This window comes from Harpia harpyja, chromosome 13 (genome assembly GCF_026419915.1).
Source record: "Harpia harpyja isolate bHarHar1 chromosome 13, bHarHar1 primary haplotype, whole genome shotgun sequence".
In the NCBI taxonomy this organism is placed as follows: Eukaryota; Metazoa; Chordata; class Aves; order Accipitriformes; family Accipitridae; genus Harpia; species Harpia harpyja.
In genome coordinates, this window is record NC_068952.1 from 25,740,173 (window position 1) to 25,764,839 (window position 24,667).

Sequence of the window (24,667 nt, forward strand, 5' to 3'; positions counted from 1 at the left end):
TTTACATTTTTAAAAGATGTTAGAGGCATTTCCGACATCAACAAGAAGCAGACAGAGAATATGGAATTATTGCCTTGAAACTTCAAGCTGGAGCCTCAAACAATGTATATACCTCAAAAAACCCCAAACCATCAATAGAACAATAATTGTTTTGACTTGACTTTCGTTCATGTCAGTAGCTTAATTACTTTGAACTAGTTTACAATATAATGCAAAAATGGAAACAGACATGGCAAGCATGAATTGACAGAGCTGAACTTCCACCCCTTAAATGAGGCCCATGGCCCGTGTGGCCAGCGAGCAGTTGCAGCAGGATGTTGGGAATGCTGAGAGTGGGAAACAGAGGCTGAATGAGGGCATTAAAGCCTCTTCTAGCAACACTTTGCCATAGTAATCTGAACTTGTGAAAAAACAGATTGAGAGAAAGGCTCTGATAGAATTTTGTTAGGTACTTGTGAGAAATCACTGTCCCAAACAGCCACTGACAAAGGGTGTTAGTTTTTAGTCAAATCAATATTGGATGTGAGTTCAGGTTCAACTGCCTAGATGAGTTTTCCGTACAGTTAAGTCAGTCTCTGTTATTTCAAACTCAGCTATTATTTTAGTGTACTTATGAAAATAAATGAGTAATGTTTTCAATTTAAAAACAAACAAGGTATGTTTTCATGACTTTGATAGTTGTCTTTAGTCTTTTATTTTTTAAGAGGACATTAAAATCACATATAGGTTTTCATCTTTGAACAAAGGATAACTTATTTACTCTGTGTGACACAAATACAATTTGGTTTGCAAAAACAAATGGGAGCATTCTGTACAAAAACACTTAATTATGCTATGAGATCCCATACAGTGAACCTCTGCAGTGTTTTTGGTGATCCTGAATGGATTCCCGGAAGTTCTCTATGTATGTCATGGACCTCTCTTTATAGGCTTGGGTTCAGTATCTGTTACCAATCTAAGGAGTTACCATAAGGGAATAGACTGGTAGACAAAAAATTAAGAACTGGCTACAGTTCTTTGAAAATAACTATGTAACAAACTCTGAAAATCTGTAACAAAGTAATTATTTGTTAGCTTGATATTAATTGCTTAGGAAAAAACCTACATTTGCCAGTGTCCGGAACTATATCCCATTTATGTTTTACTAAATTTACACAAAGTCAAATTTGGTAAAATCTATATAGCCATGCCTCTTCATTACTATGACTAGAAGACTGCAGCCATCTTCCATTATAAATCCCTATTTTAGTATTTCTATCTTTGGCTTGGAAAATTGGCTTGGATTGAAAAGTGCCACTCTGACAATTGGAAATGAAAACCACATTGCTAGTTTTATTGCAAGTGCCTGCAGAAAGGTTGTGTGGAATAATTTGAGAATGCTAGGAGAAGATATGATTGGTTGAAGCAACATGCATTGAGGTTAGAAATCAAAAAGGAATAAAATACTATTAAAAGTAAACGACATGAACACCTTTGGAGGTATGCGATACAAACAGTTTTCTTAAGTTTGTTAAATACAGCACCATCAGATAATGACTCTAATGTGTACATTCCTGTTCTAGAAAGAGTTTATTGTCAAGATAAACAGTGTAGTTTTGGAAAAAAAAATATCCTGTCAGCACTAGTAAAAAGGGCCATGTCTCGAAAATAAAAAATTTCTCAGCTTGAGCAGTTCTTCAGTGTACTTTTGACTCCTAATTTGGCTGCTTTGACCATGATCCACTTCCTGAAAACAATCCAAAGTGAGTGATCATTAAAAGATGAGAGAGAGGCAAGTAACACTAGCGTAAGTAGAACAGTAATAAATAGTAAGACAGTGGCAAGATTATTTTTACAAGAGATACGTTGGAAGCTTGTAAGTTTTGGTCCATTTTTTATTGGAGGAAAAAGGAAACTAAAGAGGAATCGCACTACAAGCAATTATTTCTGTGCATGACAGAACAAGAAATCTGAAAGCAAAAGACTATAGAACTTGATTTATTTCCAGAAAATCCTGGTGTGTTGTTAGGTTATGTCCTTATTTCTACAGTGTTTCAACTCAAGATCATATCACACTCTCTTGACTTTGGAGTCATGCAGTATCAAAAATAATAAGAGCCACAGACTTTTAAGTAAAGCTTGAAATAGGATTGCTTCACACCTGTATGGCCCAACGGGGAGGCACCTGACAACAGTAGAAAATCTTCATGCGTTCAGATACAGATGTATTTGCATTTTCAAATTGGTCTGCAAGTGCCTGCAAATGCAAAGTATATTCTGATTTAGTATTTACTTAGACTTAAGTAAGTAAATTCAAAGCATTTAGGATTTTAGGCATTCTTGACATAATGGAGAAATCATATTAAAGCTAACACTAAATGCCAGTAAGCTTACACCATAACATGCTACAAGTCTTTTTATTACCCCATGTAAGAAAATGTAATAAACATTTATGTCAGCTAATAATAAATAAAAAGCTTTGAAGAGATTCAAATTTCAAAGTGCATGTAACAGGAATAAGAATCAACTTTACAATCCCAAACAAATACTTGCAGAGTAAAACTGTGACAAATATTAAAGTGACCTTGCCTAATGCATTTTCCCTAAGATAGTATTGATGTGCTTTAGGCATGAAATTTCTTATTAAAAAGATAGAAAGACAAACATATTATAGTGGACGATGCATTTGGAAACACAGTTCTCATACAGAATAAATTATTGTGATGTGGAGTACAATTCAATTCAGGCTTTTTTTTTCTTTTGGTGGCGCTTTGGATCGTTGAAATATTTTCTTCTGAAACCCTTTGAAAGAGAAAGGTAACTTTTGCACAGAAAAAATGCAGCAGCTTCAGCACTAACTTTTTCTCTGAAAATCCACTATGAAGTTATTTAAATCAAAATTCAATAGCAAGAAAAATAAAATATTAAAGGTAGCCATAGCCAGAAAATTAATTAGAAATTTTAAGATAAGGGAGAAACTCTCTTCAAATGCCAGTCATCACTAAATTAGCAAATATAAGGCCAGAGGTATAATTAAGGGAATATTAAATTACTTGCCTTCACATGATTCATCTATCCAAGTCTCACATATAACTCAAAGATTTATAAGAGTTAGACAGGTTCTTAGAATTTCCTCAGCATGGAAAATGAATGCAAAGATTCTCAAACAAAAGGAAAAATTGGATAGGATCACTTCTTCCTCTCTCTTTCTAGATCCAACTGTTGGCTACCCAACCTATATCTATAGTGCAAATAATAGTTGTGTAAAATTAAAATAATCAGTTATGTGATTTAAACTGCTAAGCATCTTCTAACTGCTACTGAAGTTAATCGGATTTATTAGGTGGCTTCATTCTTTTAATAAGAAAAAAATCACAACAGGCAGCAATAATAAGGCTTTAAATCCATGCTTAACCTCCTAATTTTAAATACTAATATTTAAAATACTCAATCTTATTTGCATTCTCTCTCATAAAATTATCTCCAGAGACCTATTCCTAGAGGTTATCAAGAAACCTTCACAAGAAAATGGATTTGTAGTAAGGAAAGGGACAGACTCCAAGCAATCCCAAAGGAGTCAGATTCAAATAAAACCTTTAAAGTAATTGTATTTAATTACAGAGTTTACTTGACTACGAACTATATAACAAATCATATTTCACAGTTTTAGTTCTGCTGAAATGTTATAATGCTATGCAGAAGCACATTTTTCTATATTCTGTTGCAACAAAAATTAAACTGAAAAATCGTCCAATTCCTTGGGTAATCACTTTACAAGACCAGACAAAGTAGTAAACTACAGTTGGAAAATTTAAAAATAATAATTGCTCTAAGCCTGAGCAAAGCCAGAAAATCCTAAATATGCTGCAAAATAATTTTTTGAGGAGAACAGGAGATGGAAGGCAGAAAATGTTTTCAGTCAATCAAAATGTTTTATTCTTATTTTAGCTTTTTTTTTTTTTAATTATTTCTATTGTTCCAAAAGAAAAACTGGAATTCAAAGAAAAAACATTTTTCAAAAGCAACATATTTTATTGGAAATTTTGTGGCCATACCTTTTCTACACTCCCTAAGCAGAAAAGCCTAATGCAAATGACATGTCGTAGGAGAATATGACTATTAGCAAGTAGAATTATCCCCCTTCCCAAAGCAAATACTGTACTCTGTTCAGAGTTCCAACAAAAACTGAAAATGTAGGTAGAACATATGAATATGACACATTCCCTAAAAAAGAGTAAATGCTAATGCACTTAGAAGTTATTAAACTCCATGGTTTATGCACTCTCTTATATGTTGAAAAAATAAGCTGATAGTTCTGCCTGCTAGTGAAGCATAGAAAATAAGTTACTCAAAAATTGCTGAATTCTATGTTTCTGAATTATGCTTGAAGAAATAAAATCTGGGTTGTATAGTAGCGAGAAAATGAGAATCCTAACCTTATTGTATAGCTAATCACAGAACAATAAATCAATAAAATGAACAAGAGAGCACTGCCAAGTAAGCATTCTTTTTCATTAATAATTTTCAACATAAATACTGTGGAAAAAACCCTATGTAAATACAGAATATTTGCAACACAGTCAAAAGATTTGGTGTCTTAGTTTAACGCAAGCCTCAAATGCCTGCCTTGGAAGTTGTTAAATAGAACTACAGCAGAAACCAACTAAAATTCACAGCTCTAAATGATATATGAGTTCTTCCATATGCAACATTTAAAAACACTAAGCTTAACAGATCACCCCCCCACCACGTAACACACCCTTTCCCCCAAGGCTTGAGCTGCCACAGCTAACAAGTTCTTAAGTGAAAAAACACAGTACAGAGAGATATATTAATCCAGTCTGGAAACAACAAAACATAGATAGTTTTGATGGAATTTTATATCATGAGCAAAGACTACATTATTGCCACATGAAAGCAGGAAAAGACAGCTCTAAAAACTACAATTCGTTCTCCCCATCTCATACTCAAATCCCTGGTACAAGACTAAGAAGTACAACAGGTAGCCTGTGTTTTGAATAAGTATACCATGTCAATTTGAAATGATCACATTAGAGCTTTTATCACTTTACTAATCAACCTCAGTTTAATCACTTTACTAATCCAACTCAGCTGGTAATTATCCATGACTTGAGCACAGGAAGCTTGTAAAGGATTTTTTCCACCTTGGATGTCATTTCCATACATTCATTCCCGTTGCACATCCTTGCTTTGCTTCTATGTTCAACATATGTGTAACATCACTATGGTCCTGATTTTGAGCCTGCCTAAATTTCAGTCTCTTTAACCTCTCTGCTTACTGTCCTTTTCTTCTATGGCTGATGGAGTTAGAGCTTTTTCTTTTTAGCCAGACCCTCTCTCTACTTAATCTCTGGAAATGCTATTACACCCTTATGGTTTCTCATCAGAGATGTAGTTTTCTTTATGATGTAATGCTATTTTATTTCTCAACCTACTTATAGTACCACTTTTAAATTTGTTATTCATCCAACTGTTCTGAAGTCCTTCCCTCAAAGTTTTGTCCCTTTTGCTAAAATATAATCTTCAGGTAGCCTTTTGCATCTGAGGTAAATAAATGGCAGATCTTCACATCCTTTTTTCTATTCTTAACTTCTTTATTCCAGATGAAATAGTTTATTTACTTTCTCAAAAAAATGCCCCTCACTATGTAAAACTGTAACTATGCGCAAACATTTTTTCCTTCCATTTCATCTGAAGGATCTCCCGATCCAAGCTTATTTAGGGAAAAAGTCCCCCCCAAACCAAACAAAAAAGCCCCAAACCCCTGCCTTTTGAAAAGAGCAAGATACTCATTACTTATAAAAAACTTACTGAAAATAGCATCACACTTCTGTTTGTGCAGCAACTAATTTAGTTCCATCTGGATCTCTCCCCTCAATAACACTGAAGATAGGCCTGTCCATATCCAAAACGTAACACTGCTGGCCCCAGTAAAACATCTCCCTCAAAACAGTCTTGACCCATAGACAGCATTTTATCCATTCTATTTCATCTCACTTCTTTCCAGGTTTTCCTATCAGTAGCGCACAATGTCACTGCACCACTTCTCCCTTCACCTATCTTTACCAACAAGAGCATTTCCAGTTTTAGTGTTCCAGTCACAACTGCTCCACCATGTTTCCTTCATCTGCGCAAAAGCTTGTTTCACAGACTGCATCAATAATCATAGTTTATTATGTTTTCCTGTCTTCTCCCACTGCTAACCAGGCATCCAGCTGTTTCCCACTGACCACACCCTATTTAAACCACGAGTTTTTACTACTTTAGTAGCTGATTACTTGCTACGCACTTATCAGTACCACCATCTCTACCCTTGTTAGCATCTTATCTTCCCTCATACCCTTTGATTTAACCTGGTACACTAAAGTTCCTCTGTATTTATGATTTTGCAGGCAGGAAGATTAGACAAGCTTTTGCTAGTGTTCTCCTGCTTCTCAGTCTAGAGATCTTGTCAGTCTGCCAGAATCAATCCCTAGTCAATACCTCTGGGACTCCAGTGGTCACCGTCCACCCAAGAGTTCCTTCTACATGAATGCTCCCAACAGCCATAAACCTTAATGTTTCTCTGGCACCTAACCCCAACCAACATGTTGACTGTGGCTTTATCTTGCCCTGCTTTTGCCCTCCTTCTCTAACAACTCTAGGATGTCCCACTCCTTAAAGGTTTTTACCATATTTAACATGGGTTTAGCTTGATTTATGCCAAAGGAAACTGATACTGCCATATGCTCCACTTCCTCACTATTGCCATGGTCCAGCATGTACTACCCAGCTGGTACCTTAACTCCAGGCATACAGAAGAGGATGAATGGAAAAGTACCTTTCAGTCTTTCTTAACACAGAAACTCCAAACACACATTTTCACGATGTTCTTGTGATTCTCAGGTCCTTTTTCTTCAATTTCTCCCAAGTCTGAAGACTCCTCCTGAAAATCCCACACACCAGCCTGACCTCTCCACGCTCTAACTACCTATTTCCATTTTCCTTGCCCTTCTTGTATTTCTGTCCATTACCTTTGTATGTTTTATAATCAGCAAGTTGATGTCACAACTCTAGTGCTCTTGTATTCTAGCTGCTCCCTTAGCTCTGTGCTTGTTCCAGTAATTCTCCTGCCAGCTGTGTGCTCTGTCGGTAGGCTTATTTAGCAGAAGTCAACCCATCTTTAGCAAACTATGCAGCTTCCTTAAAGTTTTCCTCCTTCATATGATAAAAACACCAAGCTTCAGCAACTGCATCTATGACTGCTGGTTACTGTTTGTTCGTAAGATCTGCCAAATGATACTTGATGCAAATTAATTTTAATGTACTCAAAGATGATGAAAACGCCACCATTTCTGTATCCCTCTCTATATATTCCCCTGCTTTATCCCACTTCCAGTGCTACTCCCCAGCACCAACATCATCTTCTATCCTTTACAGGAAAAAAAAAGAAGATTAACCCTCCACTCATTTAATCCATCTTCTGTGATTTTGGTCACCACCTGCTTAGCTTTTCAGCCTCTTGCTTAGGCTACTCTTGACCCATGTTTAGGTTTAGAAGGTAAGTATGTACCAGCATGTACCATAAACAGGTAAGTTTCCCTTCAGATGTCAAAACTAATACAAATTTCCCCCTTTTTGCTCTGCTTGCTGAGCTTATGAAAATTACAAACTACATAGTGGTGAAACCTATTGTTGTATTTGCTGAACACCTACCATCCTAGCCCCCCATTTGACAATAGTATACTAGGAATATGTCAAAATTTAAGTACATCCTCAAGAAAGAAAGGGAGAATGAAGGCCTTGCAAAAACCCACACAATACTAAAACAAATTAGCATATTAATCTTAGATTAAAAATTAAATAGATAATGTAGGTTCTACAAATGGCCAACTCTGGGCATCTGCCTTTACTTATACAACCTATGTATCTTTTTAAGTGCCAAAGTACAGACATCAGTTTTGGGACTGCCTGGGTGGGTCTTGGTTTATGGGTCAGACACCGAAGCACCTGATGGCGCAAAGACACAGCTGGAATTGTTCAGCTGCTTGGAAAAAAGGTGCTTGGAGACAAAGCAGGTAAAAAATAAAAATGCATCTGTAGGGAAAACAATCCTGCTATCTCATCTCATTATTACTATGGTTTCTAAGAATTTAGCAGGTGTATGGACCAAACTGAACTGGGCTCATTTATGTTATTTACTCAAGAACAAAGTAAAGGAAAGCTTTGTAAAAGTAACAGCAACTACATGTGTAATTCTGTGGTTGTACAATTACAAAGTTCTTATTTTATTCATAAGCTTATTTTACAAATTATGAATAAACAGGAAAATTTATCATCGAAAAGCTCCTTTGATTCCTTACCACAGAACTCAGTCACAAAGATAAAGACTTTCTACGCTTAGTATTTATGAAACAAAAAGTCAGCATTTTTTAAAGCTTATGTATCAAGAAGCTCTTGTGGACACTGTAATATTTACAGACTTCTGTAAAACTTCCAGAGATTCATTGTTAAATTAATTCAAACTTTCATGCAACTTAAGAGCTATTTCTAAATGCTTTAAAATCTTTACTTTTGGGGGCAGTGGTTAAAATACTTGTCTAACAGCAAACCCACATAATTCTTGAAGCTTCAAAACTTTAAATGGCTTTATTATTTTTTAAACTGTCCTCTGCCAAATTACATTTTCTAACAATAAAGCCTGAAAAATGCTGCACAAGAAAAAACTATAGTCCAAGTTAATTTGGGATGTATTATGATAGTAACTGTCACAGCCTTGTTCCGCAGTAGTGTATTCAGTAATACGTAAATACAGAATTACTAATAAAAGCTGCGTTCCCCCTGAAGAAAACATGTATTATATAATCAGTGTCTAAAATTCAGAAACTGTATACACATTAGAAAGCAGGTGACAAATACAGATAATTAAATATACAGAATAATTAGGGTTTTCTGAATTTTCTTTCCTGTGAACTAGATCAGATATTCCAAACTTTTCTAACATACTACAATTATTTTAGTACCTCGTGGATATGTAGTTAGATCTTGAGTTACACTCTTTTGGTAAACTTACTTAAAAAAAAAAACCCAAAGAATTATATTTACAATCCAAACAACAACCTTGTTTCAACAGCTCTTTGTCAACCCGAGAGCTTCTGTAACCAAGACCACTGGGAAAAAACTGAGACATACCCAGACTTTTAAAATCCAATAGTCGAAATACTTAACTTTCCAGTGAAGCAATGCCAGAAACTATGAAGCAATATAAACAGTTTTCATATAACAATGCAGTAAAGTTTTGCTTAATGGGAGAGATTAATTTCTGGTTGATAAATATGGATATAATGTGGAAAAAATGAAAACAGTTGAGATTAGTCTAAACTTCATGAGGGAGATTATGACCAAACACCAATTACTTTATTGATTGCCAATTTTATCACTAGATAAAAGGACACAAAACCAGTATATTTGGACTTATTACATTCAACCATTATTCAGAACAGCATTTTGACATTTAAGACAGGACTTTGCTTGGAAACTAAAATGACTTAAAGGAAATAATGAGCTATCCTTTTAAAAAGCTCACAGATGATATATTTCTGTTAAATGATGAATATCTCCCAATAGTCAAGGACTAAAGCATCCAAACACAAAACAAAAGCTATTAAGCAAGGATGTATTTCAACACCAAGAAAGAACCTACCTCCCCTCCCATTTATCTAATTTTCAAAGGGGAATTATGACATTAAATACTTGAGGAAAATTTATTACAGCAATCATGATTATAAATTATGATTTGTGATTCATGGAAACTCAAAAAGACCATTTCTTACATTGTGCAAAGATGCCAAGATGAAGAGTACTACTTACTGGAGATTTTACATTATTCATATTCTCAGGAGGATGAAAATGTTCTGTGAGAACTCTGCAGAAGTTCAATGCTTATAAGGTCAAAAATCTTACCCTCTTTTTACCCCTCATTCAAATATAAGTCTTGGTTTCATTAAAATCTTGTAACCCTGAAGACTTCAATTTTTGCTCACTTTACAAGCTCACCCTTTCAGTCATTCTTCCAATGAAATTACTGCTTGATAGGATTGACCTCAAATGGTGTATATATTTAAACCAACTAGAGGCCTATGTATCACACTGCTCCCTAGGAACTAACAGCTGGTTTAAAATTTGTTAAAGCTAACTTTAAAATGTTGTATAGCACTGACTACCTACTTTGCATTGCAAATGAATGATTACAGGGCACCTGGAGCACAGGAGCTGCAAAGATGTCAGGATGTTTCACAGAGAGAAACTACTAATTAAGGCATTGCAACTCTAGAACTACAAATACAAGCAGCGCTTGAAATGAAATTAACTGAACCATTCAAGGAGAAGATTACAGGCTGCAAGTTTTCAAAGGTAAGTCTGTCTGTGTTGAGAGCAGCGTTTTAACTACTTTGCCCACTGTTTTGGTAAAAACTTCTTGATTGTACGTAATCACTACATTGAAAGAAATCACAATGTTCAGTGTCTGAGGTTATTTGCTTTATTAAAAAGTCACAAGAAAATGGACCCAGTTTCTAGCAGCTTTACACACAAAATAAAAAAGGTCGATTTCCTTTAATTGCAAAGAAAACAAAAATTTTCTATGCATATTCTTTCAAATTAGCATAATCCCTTTTTAAACAGCAGACTAATTCCCCAACTACTACTATGCTTTTTTTTTCCCTCCCACCCTAGATTGGACACAGAATTCTCCTTGATTTGTAAAGAAAAGAGGCCTTCTTGTACTGGATTCAGCACTAGCCACCCCACAGTATTTTTCTGTTCACTTATTTTGATGGATTCTTCAGTTACGATGCTCCATTTCTCAAAAGCATAAGTATTCACAGTATGGAGCATGCATTGTTTGTTTTACAGCTTCTCCTCTGCTATCTCCTATTTCCTTCTCCCCCTAAACAGCTAAAGAAATTTGGCATCAGCTATCCCTCAGCAAATACTTAAAAGTTTAAAGTTTTGGGGCTAAGAATGCCAGTAGAGGCTTTTTCAGGACAGCCATCTCTGTGGCATTTGCACACATGTTTAATTTCATTGTCAGCACCTGACATCAACCTGAGAATAATGCAGTACTCTCTCCAAGATAGATTATGCCCAGAAAATTTTCTACAATGTTTCAGGTTTGATGCATTTAAGGTTGTTATTCCCTTTAAAATCATAAGCAAATGAACTTTTTTTAAAACAAAGGTTGTGTCCATTTTTCGGCAAAGGAGGAACTTGCTTGTAACCTTTAATAAAGATGTGACTGATCTCATGCCAGAAACCATCTATTCTGGTGTACGTTCGTCCCTGCCCTTGTCAGGCATTACAATAAAGTGTTATATAAAATAAATCACGTCAAACATTTGTGTTTTGTAATATATAACAGGTATATTCTTCGAGAGGTGTTGTTCTTCCTCAGAAAAGCCACAAACAGAAGGGGATAGTCAAGCTGAACCCTTTAGTTTAATAACTTTCATATGCAGTATTTCATTGTTTGTTTAGGTATGATACTCAAACACACATGCCTCTAAGACCCATTTAATCTATTCTGTATTCCAACTGGAACACCCTGCTCAAGAAGAATAATTTATCAAAAACATCCTGTACTTTTTATATTGCTGGCAGACTTGAGTTTACCTACCATATATCACACATTTGCACTTTGCTTATGGCAATTTGTACAATAGTATATATATACATGCAATAAAAAAAATGACAAATTCTCTGTAAGTAGCAGAAAAAGCCTCATTCAAGCTTTACCACAAAACATATTATAAGTAAACATACTAAATATTCAAAATAAACATTTATATATGGCAAAAAAATTAATTAGAGCTTAGGAATTAGATGGTAATTTCTGAAAAATGTGAACAACAAATACTTAAAATAAAACAAAGAGTTTCAAAGGAAAAGTTCTTAAGACCATGTTATTAACTGCAAGCATGTAAACATTTTAAGCTTCCTCCTATCTACGGTAGAGACTGGATGGTATTCTGTTACACAAATAGAAATCTCAAGGAAAAAATCAAGACAAAATGCGATGTATTCAGGTAACTCGCTGCAGTTTTTTACTGGCAGTCATACCAAGCATAATTCTTTCATGTTACTTAGATGTCCTTAGATGCCTGTAAGGAGGAAAAAAATATTGTCTAGTCTTATCTAGATACCTGTAACCTGAAACCATTCATTGGTTCAGCAGAGATATTCAGCTGCTCTAATCACTAACAGCTCTTTTTGCAGTATTAGAAATAGCCAACTTTTTTTTTTTTTTTTTTACACCAGCAAAGTGCTCTTTTGCTGAAATCTGGTTTTCAACAATTCTTATTCAGTTGCAAATCTCAAGAACATCTTTAGTTATTTGGTGAAGAGGACAGGAGTATGAAGAGAAAAGACAGACAAGTTCAGTCTCTTTTGTCCTGAATTTAATCGGAATGTCTCAGATAACATCTTGGGACACCCACTGTTTTCCCTTCTTACAAAAAACAAACAAACAAACAAAACCCCCAAACCTTTTCCTACTAATAGCTTCCCTATACAATGAAACCTTGATTAATACCCAGTAGTTTCTGTTGAAATATTACTTGGCAGGAAACACACATTCTTCCAATAGCTGAGCCTGACCCAGCAACCATAGAGTATATGATGGTAAGTACATTAGAAATATGACACACAGGCAAAGTGTTTAAAATCTAGCTATCCCGAAGAAAGGCAATCACATATAAAGAAGTCTGTTTTCAATATATGTATTTTCTTGAAAGACATCCAATGCAGTTCTTCACATGTTCCTGGAAAGCTCTCTATACATCAGGGAAAAACAAACAACCCCCCTATCATTCTCAATTAATGATTGATCTACTCACCAAAGAGGAAAATAAGCATCTTCAGCAGCAACTGGTTCCAAATCAGTTTGATTTCCAGTAAAAATGAAAACACTCTAAATGCATTAAATATTCCATGCCTGGTTGTATGACATATTCAAATAGAAGAACCTCAAGCTCCCCTGAAGACTCAGTTCTTCTTTATCAGAAAAGGAGGAATCCACAAAACCCCAATTCTTTCCACAATCATATAGCACTATTGGGCACAGCCTGTCCGGTACACAACCAATTAAGAAACCAAACCAAAATAAAATTTTCATTCAGCTGGACAGAGTTTTATGGTCTGTGCTGGTCACTCGCACCAAACAGGTTGAGGGACAGATCTTGTGCTACTTCACAGAAGAGCAACTACAACTAAACATGGACTCAGGATACTAACAGTCTTGTCTGACAAAACCATGGGCTGTAGAAACAAAATGACAGTCAGTATAAAATGTACATGCTTTAATCCATTAATAGCCTTCAATTACTTAATGGAGGACAATCAGCTGCAAGTTCTAATGGTACCAGTCTTGCACAGGAGGAAATTTTCTTGCAAATCTTCAGGAGGAGGTAGCACACCGCTGCCAGAGGAACAGATGAACTTTGCTTTCAGCTGCCCCCTTTTACTTGAGATACTCTAACCTGGGCCAGAGGAAGAGGACTGAAGGACAAATTAACTCCTCCACCAGCAGCTGCCACTGCCTACTTTCTGCTACCATTTTTTCCAGGGGAGAGAAAAATGTGAGCCCAGGAGTCTGCAGGGCCTCTGGCCATTCATCCAACCCTCAGTCTGCACCTTTAATGGAGAACCAGAGGGAAGAAGGTAGATTTCAGACCAGAGGAACTGTCCTGGCAAGGTGCAGCTTGAGACCTCCTGAAATACTTTAAGATTGCACTATAATTTGGCATTTTATAACTTTTAAGTGTCTGAACTTGCAGCATTAATAATGACCTTTGTTTGCATGCATTTTACACAGGGGAAAATGGAATAAAGCAGGAGATGAAGCGTTCTGTGGCAGAATCATTTACTGCACGTTTCTATTTCTAGGCAACTTCAATGTTTGCACAGATCTGCATCTGGAAAAATGGGCAGGTATAGCACAACAATGTGTGTAATAGCTACAAACAATAATATTTATGCCATTTAAAATCTAGTTCAGGCACGGTAGGTTTTTATAAGCATCATGACATCTCCACGTCTGTCAAAATGCCCAAGTCTTATCACAAAACCACAGTGCTATAATTTACAATATTGAGACAGGCAGCAATACCATGAAGAAACTGGGTAACTGCAAAAGCAAATGGAAACATTGAAAAGAGCCAATATCATATCATCACAGAACTCTCCATACACTGATCCAAATGATTATTTGAATCAATGGTGCTTAAATCAGTTTGGAAAGTTCAGAAGCCAAATGTATTCCTCAATTCATAACTATAACTGGAACAGGAACTAAATGAGTTGAGTTAGGCCAGCAAACAGTTCTCTGGTTAGAAGCTACATCCAGCGCACACTATTGCAAAGTTTGTCTCCAGTACAATAGTTTCCAATCAACTGATTCTTTACATACTAGATTCCCCAAATTTCCTTACCTCTGAACATTTAGAAACCACATACAGTTACCATATTAAATAATTTTTTTAATAACCCAACCCTCCCTGTAACTTACTGGAGAGCTAGGCCCTTGGCATGATGGAAATTCTTACAGTAGAAACATCTATGAGAAAATGCAGTTCTCACTCCCTACTACAGCATCACAGTTACAAATTAATGTCAAAGCATGAACATTTTCTTTTTTTGAATTAGTTTTAGTTTTTGTAAATTATACAATTACTTAACCTAAAAAAAGAAAAATAACATTTTCCCTCACTAATTACACAATAGTCCATTCTTTTCTATTTTATCTTTTCCACAAGCATTATTTTTCTTCACTATTTCTAAATTTATCTCACAAAGATTTGTCACCAGCTTAATGACCTTTTTTACAGATCCCTTTACCCCACTTTCTGTGAATCCATACTCTCTAGGTCAATGATTACAAATCTCCACATCTTATACTTCATCAGTTTTGTTGTAGAAACTGATCTGCTGAAATCTTACCCTTAACTGGTGTTCAAGAAACAAATTGCCTAAAGCATTCTCCTTGATTATCCCTGGTATTGACCTATATAATAAAAGTAAAATGCTTCCAACGTAATGTTCTCAGACTCTACCCTGATTTGGCTGTACGACCACTTTCTTGCCCCTACTTGAAAATTTGAGAGTAATCCTTTTCAGCTTTTATCAGATTTCCCACTGAAAATCTCCTTTGACAATAAATGCATTGGCTTCTCTTAAAATCACAGCTTGTATGCTGACCTGCAGAAGTAAAATATTTTTTTTTGTATGAGGAGAAAAGAAAAGCCTTACTGACAGACTGTTTATTCTTTCTTTATTGAGTGAGTATATAAGAACAAAAGCAAGGACCACTAATTATTAGGATTTACTAAGTTGGCTTTGACTTATTACCTATTCCAACTTTTGCAGGTTTTAGAGCACCACTATTACCATATTCTTTCACTAAAACCAGTCTCTAGTCTCTCATTTCCTGCAATGCTTAAAGCAGCACTAAAATACCTTTTGATGGAAGAATTTTTCAGAACAATGCTGGATCACTTTCAAAATATTAAAAAAACCACAGACACAAACACTTCTATCAATAACATTTGTCTCACTGTTATTGTACTATTTCCCAGCAATTGTTTTTGTACGTCTTAGCTTCATTTCAGTAAATAAGAAGGCCCTATCTACTACATGCATGACCGTCAGTCTTTCAAGACAATTCATCCTCTGCGTTTTGAGGGACAGTTCACCATGGCCCTGGAACTTCTTGAACTACAATAACCTATACACCTAGTGCCTTCTCGTCATGCCAAAAAACTCATTTGGCAGGCTTTGCAGGGGAAGATAGGGGGTATATTCCTTGGAGAAAACTGTGGGAGGACAAAGAGAACTGCTTTGTTTTATTTAACTGATTTAATTTCTTACCTGTAATAAACTGATCACCACTATTGAATTATAAGTGCAAAACTATCATCATCAGGGCATTTTATACTTGCTCTGCATATATTTTTATCGTTCTTGAAAACTATTAAAATCTGAAAAGAATGCAAAATTCATTCTGTTTGTCTTAATATGGCTCTTAAAAAGCCATTTTATGGAGTAGTTTCCATATTTTTAATAGACTACTGCCCTAATCAACCTAAATACGCATACAGATTTGTGTCATTCAAGATAAAGCATATTTGAGCCAGAGATAACTGATAAAAATTTATGCAATTTGAATTAATAAACTCCAATATTCTTTCAGTCAGCAAATAATTTTGGTGGTGGGGTTTTTTTAATTTGTTTTGGGGGTTTTGTTGCATTTGTGACTTCTGTTCTTTTCCTTTAAAAGATTAATTTTCATCAGCCATGAGAATCAGACTGTTCTTCAATTATTCATAGCCTTATTTCTATCTTTTTTTTTTTTTAAACCAGGAGGACCCAATGTAAACATGTTTAAGACAACTGTTTCTTCAGCATAAAATTCCTGTTTTTTTAAAATTTAAATGTTAGAAAATGATGAATGGCAATTCTCACGTCCTAAATAAAGAAGTTAACTTATCATTGTTTTAAGACTTTTCTAGATGGAAATGGAAGTGCAATTAGCAAATAAATCAAACGTACATTATTATATGAATTAAATAAAATTATAGGCCTTGTAACCAGAAAGACAACTATCAAAATGTGTTTTACATTTATAATTTGCTCTTTTCTTGTAGATATCTTAGAAATGCATAGGTTCTAATTACACTGTTTTACAAGACATTAAAATTAGTAGATCTCAGTGTTTCAGGACTAATTTTATGGAGCAAATAAGAAAAACATGCCTTCTTGTCTTATGAGCTCCCAGGGAGTTTCTCAACTCTGAATAAACCAGGGACTGAGCTATGAAAGAAAACATGCCTTTGCACCTGCATGGCAGCTGTTGAAGGCTGGTTTACCACTTCAACATACTCTCATTCCAGTTACTTTGCCAATGATTTTCACCAGGTCATGCATCCAATTGTCTTTAAACCTCAGCATCAAAATATGTCTCCTGCTGGTATATTAATCTAGATTACTGATTATAAGTGTAGGTTTAATAAATTTGGTAATAAAGTACCTAAATTTTAATTGGATGTACCAGTTTTTCTCTACCCTAGCTTATGTCATAACTGTGTTATCACTTGGACTTTTAAACTTTGTTGTTCTACAGGTAGTGACTGCATCATCAATAGAGATATTGAATGTATAAAGATATTAACACTTTTATGTATTCAGCATTAAACAAATCAGCTAAATTACCAATTTTAAACAATTATTCTATACTTCCTACTCTATAAAAAAATAGATTTATTACTTCTTGCTAACCTTATTTCAGAAAGTGAGCACTTAGAAAAATTATGCTTGTTTTACTGCCCACCTTTAGCAGGCCTTTTATCTATGAGGTTTTTCAGTCTAATTCTCTGGTGTACCAGTTAAAGCTGTTTCTTTTTTCTACTTTATATGGTGGAAGTTGGAAAGCTACTGTTTATATAACATTTCCCAGACCTTGTTCTTTGTGATATTCTCATAATTCATTCTTCCCCACTCTATTACTACCTCGTCCTCAAGCAAACAAATTAACTCTTCACTTTAAACTTATTCCCTAAGTATCCCCTACATGTTTAAGCAAGATCATTATCCGAAGTTATCCACATCATAATGACTTCAAATTCCAAAATTATTCAGGAAAAGAATACCTCTTGAATCTAAGGTACTGGTTTTACCTATACAGTCACTTGGCAGCAAAGAGGGAAGGCCAAAAATTTGTAAGGCATCTATGCAAAAGAATTTGAAGTACTGGACTACTGCATAACTCCAGGTGAACTTTTAAGATGGAAAATGTCGATAGTTGTAAGGGGAAGTATGCTGGGGCAGAAGTTACTGATTAGGGTGCTGGAACTGTGCATGTATGTATATTTTCTAAAATGAGTCATGTAGTAGATTTTTAATGTGAATGTTTTTGTTATACCAGGCCCTGCAAATGTGTATTTCACTTTGAAAACAATACTAGCTAATTAAGAAACAAATATTCACTTCGGTTGTCAGTGTCATTTTACTAAAAAAAGCTTCAGTTTCTTTATAATAGGGCTTTTGCAGCTGGGTGGGGAAGGAAAGCACACAAGAGGAAATGAGTCCAACAATCCCAAATGAAATATAAAGCATTTCAATACCAAAATTAGCACAGAAGAGGTCAAGGTCATGAGTAGAAGATAACTGGATTCATGAATGTCTGACGTAGTATTTCCTTTTCATTAGAAATTGAGAGCCAAGCAGTATACCAGGCAATTTAGAGCATCTCCAATGCAATTGCCATTTGGAACGTTTTGTTGTCGTCAAACACTACCACCCAAAGAAGCATGGTAAAACATATGAGGCCTCTAATAGCACAACAGCATTACTGACTTTCAAAATTATGAGCTTACTGTTCTGGACAAATATTGAGCCCAAAGTTACTGAGTGTCAGTGCTTAGGATATGTGTTTCAATGTTAAAGCCTGTTAATGACTTAAGCCTTAGGACAAATCCACTTAGAGAGGACACAAAATCTTCAGAAAAGTACTATATATATTTTTTTATCTTTATGCCATTTACATTTATTTTTTACTTATTTAATGTTACTTATATGAAATATAATTTTATAGTTATTACATTATCATTATCAAGCAAGTGTACCTTCTTGAATGTTTTTGTTTTCAAAGAAAAAGCTGTTTTACCTGTCAATTACGTTATTCATTTTTACGATGTATCAAAAGGTGCAAGCAGAACTTCCCCTAAAGTCTCTAGAAGAAGCTAGATTTACAAGCTCACTTGTGAAGGACGGATTTAAAACCAGACCATTCATTTGCTGTCGCAAAAGCAAGAATACCGATATCATCCATCAATTCACCCTGACAGTGCTACATTTAAAATTAGCCCAAATCCAGGCTAGATCATTTGGCATTAGGAAAGAGAACATCCCCATTTCCATACATGCATCTTGCCCCCTTTTTGGTATGCTTGCAGCTTATTTGTTTGCAGTCCAGCACTGTAGTCTCTCTCTTACTCTGCAGTCTCAAATGCCAAATATATCCAGCCGACCTTAGCTTTAATCTGCATCTTTATATGAGTCAGGAACAGGAGAGGTAGTTGTAGTCCCTCTTCCAAAGAGATTTGGAAGGTTCCCCCTTTCCTATGAGATGACTTGAAATTTTTGTCACAGCTCAGTATAGCTGCATACATCTGCCCTAAACCAGTAGACATATGTCTCATGCAATCGTACGTGTGGAGACTCACCCATGGAGGACAACTGCACCTTGTACAGATGCAAGTTCCCTATTTGTAGTTAGTTAGCTAGCTTTGATACTGCCATTGGTGAACAGTAGTTATAAAACACTTCACACAGGGTGCAAGCCTGCAGAGGAACTGCATACACTTCAAGATAGTAAGCCTGCATTAAGTTCCAAGCTATTGTGGTTACACTGCTTTTATAGCTCCCAAATCAGCTTGCTCTGGGGGAAGGCACAACTGCAGTCAATGCTGAAAAATAGATCCAAAGACTTCTTGCATCAGCTTTGCTTTCTGTTTTTCACTAAAGGGGGAAATAAGGACAAGGATGGAGAAAGAAATAAAAAGAAGAAAAGCTATCACTGTTAAGTTAGAGTTTAATTACAATATAGGAGGAACAGACAACTGCCTCAGCAAAAGGGAGAGTCTGGTTTGTAGTACCTGGCATATGCATTGGACAATGTGCCTCAAGAAAATCTGTCTACCAGTACCGGGCTATCTCAAAACGTGGTTTGTTAGCTCACCTCAGGATACTTATCTCCAGATTTGCAATTATATTTATGACATACAGCTGTAAAGCTTCATCTATTCAATTTATCAATAGGTGGGAATACTGTGTCCTCCATGCCTTGCATCTGGTCTGATTACATGTGGAACTTAATTACTTTAATTGTTTAGTTTGTTGAAGTTGAGCTTATAATGCTTATGCCTTCCAGGGCAAAGCTTAGGCAGAAAGATGTGAATGTTGTGTCCTGTAATCTGTTGATATTCATATTTTTCTTTGCAACTTGCTGTCATCACTTTGTCTATAAAAAGAGTGTAATACTACAGTTCAATATGGCTTAAGGATTCTACTATCTGACATTATGACTCCTAATACCATCATTAGAATTGTCAGGACACTGAGTGAAGAGAGTCTGAAGGGAGAAAGGTAAATGCCTTCAGAGCTAAGATTCAATGGGAAACATTTGGAAAAAATGGGAGGCTTAGTATTTTTGGCTGCTTTTAGAAAGTGCATTGACATTAGAAGTGGAACAGCTCAGGTATCGAACATGATTCTCAAATGAGCAAAAAGGTTTGTACTTTAAAACTACTAGCTGAGAAAACATGAAGAAACTTTAGCACAGAAAGAATGGGTTCATTCTTTTCCCCACACCAGCTAATAGCACTGATCCAAACTGGCAAATACAACAGTGCAGTAGAAAACTTCTAGGCAGAAATCATTACCTGGAAAATTATACTATTCAACATTCTCTTTTCTGCCAGTGGTACAAAAACACTTCAGTTATTCCTGAATAACTCTTGGCAGACTGGATCTCTGTTGTTTTTTTTTTTTTCCAACAAAAACCATAATTGCATAGTGGAAGAAAAACAGAGGGAGCCAAGCACCACCACGTTAATTATTTTGAAGTGTGCTAATGAGTTCAGTGTATCCCCAGAATCACTTGTGTCATGTAACATCTTCTGTCAAATCTGTCATGTGCTTAAGCAAAATGAAATACATTCTGGAAATGTGTGTCTTGAGACTGAAATCATAACTATCACCAAGAGGTCACTCTCTCTTGTGATTGCTTTCTGAAGTAGTAAGGTTTATTTCTAGGGTTCTGGAGACCTTGTGATTGTGTGTAGAATTCATTGAGGAAAGGTTTTATAAGACACCTGGCTTTTCTCCCCTTTTTAAACACTTTTTGGAACATGTGTTCTAATAATAAATACGATTCATAATAGTTGAGAACTATCGGGATATCAATGCAGGATCTCTACAGAAGAGGTCTGTCTTCCACTTATTAATCTCCTGAAGGAAGTGAGTTAAATCTCAGTTCACCAGTGCATCTCACAGGTCCCACTAACTTTGTTAAAACTTTCAACTTCATGTGAAACAAATTTATTAGCAATTAATTTTTCTCCTCCTTTCTCCCCTCTCCCATTCCAAACACAAATAAAAGCAACTATTAAAATCTTATTTAACGTACTCCTAGAGTACAAGAGGGGGTTAAGGAATAGGAATAGGAACTCCTAGTACAGTGATCTAATAGTTTAGCTGAATAGACAAGCGTTGTCATTCCCTTGGTCATACCAAAAGACCCTATCGCTCCAACCATGGTCTTGAGAGGCCTGATCAAAAAGATATATGACTTGAGAAGCAAAAGAACCGGGAAAAAACTGTTAGCCTCAAACGTCTCTAGATCAGCCTAGTGGGAGGAAGGCTGCTCCCCTCTCCTTTTTGAACTCTTCCCTTAAATGTTGAATTTGTCCAATGTAGAACAAACGCCAAATAAAGCAAAGCACAGGGAGCAAGTTGGCAAGGACGTGACAGTTTAGTTTTGAAAATAAAAAGGACATGTTGCTATGATAAATGACATAACTTTCTTGCATAACCATTTAAAGACCATCAATGTGAAAATAACGAAATAGCAAAGTTGCATTCAGGCTTATAGAGCTCAAGACGCCAGTTCTGTTAGATCTATACCAGCCTTTTCTTTCTATAGGTGTACATAAACTATTTTCCAATTTGAAAGAATTGAACACCAACTAGCATGTTTCTATAGTAAGAACAATTTAAACAAACAAACAAACAAAAAATTATTTCCCTTTTTCATACACACAGAAAAACATTAGTTGCTGGAGAAAATGACACTCTGAAGTATCATTTAAGTGAAAATTACAGGGCAGTTGACACAGAATTCCCAACCACATACATCTGTGTATGACTAAGGATATAAAACAAGATCTCATGTGACTTTTCAATCTTAGACATAATGATTAGCCTATAATATTGCTAGTCTGCTCCCAGGTCTCCTGAAGTCTTATTAAAAACACCCTTTCAAGACACATTTCTCTCCCCCTAAGAGGCAAATTCCTTTGCTGCCAAGAAAAGCAAGCAAGAAAGAACCGTATGAAATACTGCATATGTCGTACTGTGTGTTAGGAAAACCAGGCGATTAGCTTACAGGCATGCTATCGTGAGGTGAAGTGAGCAGCAGAAAATACAATCAGAAAAGGGGCACATAACAAGCTGATAAAAGCTGCAAGCATAGAGGTAGCCAGTGTAACCATCCAGATCAAGCTGCAGGAAGTCGCTGTAACAAGTCACTGTAGGGTAAACCTGAGCAGGCTACTGGTATACCAGGCACGTGGCAGCTTCACCTCTTTCACTGCAGCAACAATGGTCTCACTTCTACCCCACCATCCTTTGTACAAAGCACGGCATTTTAATTCATTTTGCTTCAATCTTAAAAATATTTTAAAATCCACTGAAAATGGAGGAGTACACTTATTTCATATATCAAGAAACTACAGTGGGATGCTATCCTTTATGTGCTTTAAACTGGTTTGTTTAGGTTTTGTTTTTTTTTTAAATCATCCCTCCCTTTTCTCTTTTTTCATTTGCTCCTAGACCACTCAATATTCCCCTTTTTCTCCCCCATCCTATTACTTGAGCTCTGGCTGCACTTTCAGCAGTAATTTGTGGTTTAACAGCTTATTCCAACCCATTTTCCACTATTAATAGTTTCTGAATTACTTTCTTACAATACAAGGTAGGTGAAGATCTCAAAACTGATGTAGAAATGGCAGGTTTCTGGTGATGTGGAGAGCTATTTATCAAAAATGATAGCTTTTTCTTCCTGTTTTCTCCCTCCCCCTCCTTCCTTTCTTTCCACCCTAGCACTTCTAACCCTTCCTCACCTACATCCATATGGAAAAAAACCAAACACCCAACCTTAAAAAAATCATACTGTATCCAGAGACACATTTTGGTTGGCAGTACCTTGATCCAGACTTCAATATATATTATACTGGTCATGATTAAATATTCTAGTGGAATGTAAAATAGCTGTTTTAGCTCTCTCATACTGTTTCCTTTTCTTAGAAAAAATGGATGAAAAAAGTACTGGCTTTAGAAATCTTCAACTTTATTTTTGTGGATCCAAACCTCATTTAGGCAAAAACTGGACAGACAACCAGTAGCATCCAGAAAAAGTTAAGAAAAAAAAAACTTTCCTCCTCACATCCAGTTAGTTACTAGCTGAAGTACGTTTCAGAGTACCCTGAATGATCATTTTAAAACCTGTTCCAAAGACTATGTTATCTGTAGTTCAGATTTTTAAAGTAATCAGAAAAAGGTTTTGAAAATGAGCATTCCTTTTTAAGCTTTCCAATTAGAAAAAAACACTTACAAAATCATTTCATAAAAACTGTTTGATGTAAAGTAGGGATATATTTAATACTTGGAGCATGGCAACTAAATTCAACCAATATACCCTCATTTCAAAAATAGCTGCAATTATTTTCACATAATTAAAATAAGTTAAACAAACATAGCCAGGGCCACGAAAAAATGTAGCCCCAAACCGCTTTCTTTGACAAACCAACAGTCTAGCCTGGCTTGCTTTAGGGCTGAAAAGCAGCATATGCCAGCCCAGTGATATTAATCTAAAAAGATGCTTAGCAGCTGCAGACCCAGTGTAGAAGCAGGTAAGGGTGGAAATAGGGAAAGGAAGGAGAGCTACAGTAGAAGACGACAGGAGAGTCCCAGCATCAATGTCAGAGCCTACAATGGCTCATGCACTGTTCAGACAACCCTAAAGTAAGTAACAGAGGATTTAGTTTACCACTTCTTATTCAAGCTGTCTTCAATTTTTATAATTATTTTAAAAATTTGATATTGCAACCAATGGGGGAATCTAATCATATTTAGACCCACCTCCTCCCTTAATCTTCAGTATCTAATCTTTCTACAGGAATCTGAACTAGTAAACACGAAATTGTAAAACCAACCAAACAAAAAAACCCCACAAAAACAATTTGTATGAAAATTCTATGGTTTTGAAATCCATTTTCTACTGATAAATAGCTGCAGAACTTGCTAGCTCTTTGGCATCTTCATGAAGATGATACATCAAAAAAACTTGTGTTATGTATGAAAATAACATCATTCACCCTATGTTTTCTGATTCCTTCTTAGAACTGTTAGAAACCATGATATTAAAAAATTCTGATCTGATGGAACTCAGGAATGAAAACCTTAAATGGAAAGTTATTCAAGTTATTTGATTAATTTAGCACACATCAATTCTTAAACAACTTTTAACTATTTTTGGAAACCAAGCTTCATACCATATCAAATCAAAACAAATATGTCGTTATATTCAAATGTCTAGAAAACTTAATGAAAGAAAACATAAACATACTAAGGTTAAAGATAATATTTAAAACCACAGATTCTGTGTCTCTGTGTCTACTGTGAGGTCACCTCCCAAAATGTCACAGTGCATGCTAATCAAATCCTTTACATTACTGCAGTTGCAGCACACGATGAAGTCAGACAAATGTACTTGCAATGATAGCCCCTTCATGAGGATTTCCGTCATGAGACTGTCAAACTGTATAGTATAACAGTTTCCAGTACTCAGGTTTAATCA

At 35.6% G+C, this 24,667-nt stretch overlaps 1 protein-coding gene across 1 annotated transcript in view; it reads right to left on the bottom strand.

Moving 5' to 3' along the window:
- The window catches only part of TTC27 (tetratricopeptide repeat domain 27), a 150,206-nt gene that overhangs the window by 42,900 nt on the left and 82,639 nt on the right, over positions 1–24,667 (bottom strand). Inside the window, exon 11 of the mRNA XM_052805978.1 lies at positions 2,141–2,236. Within this exon, the coding sequence (XP_052661938.1) occupies positions 2,141–2,236 (96 nt within the window). The remainder of the gene's footprint in view (positions 1–2,140; positions 2,237–24,667) is intronic.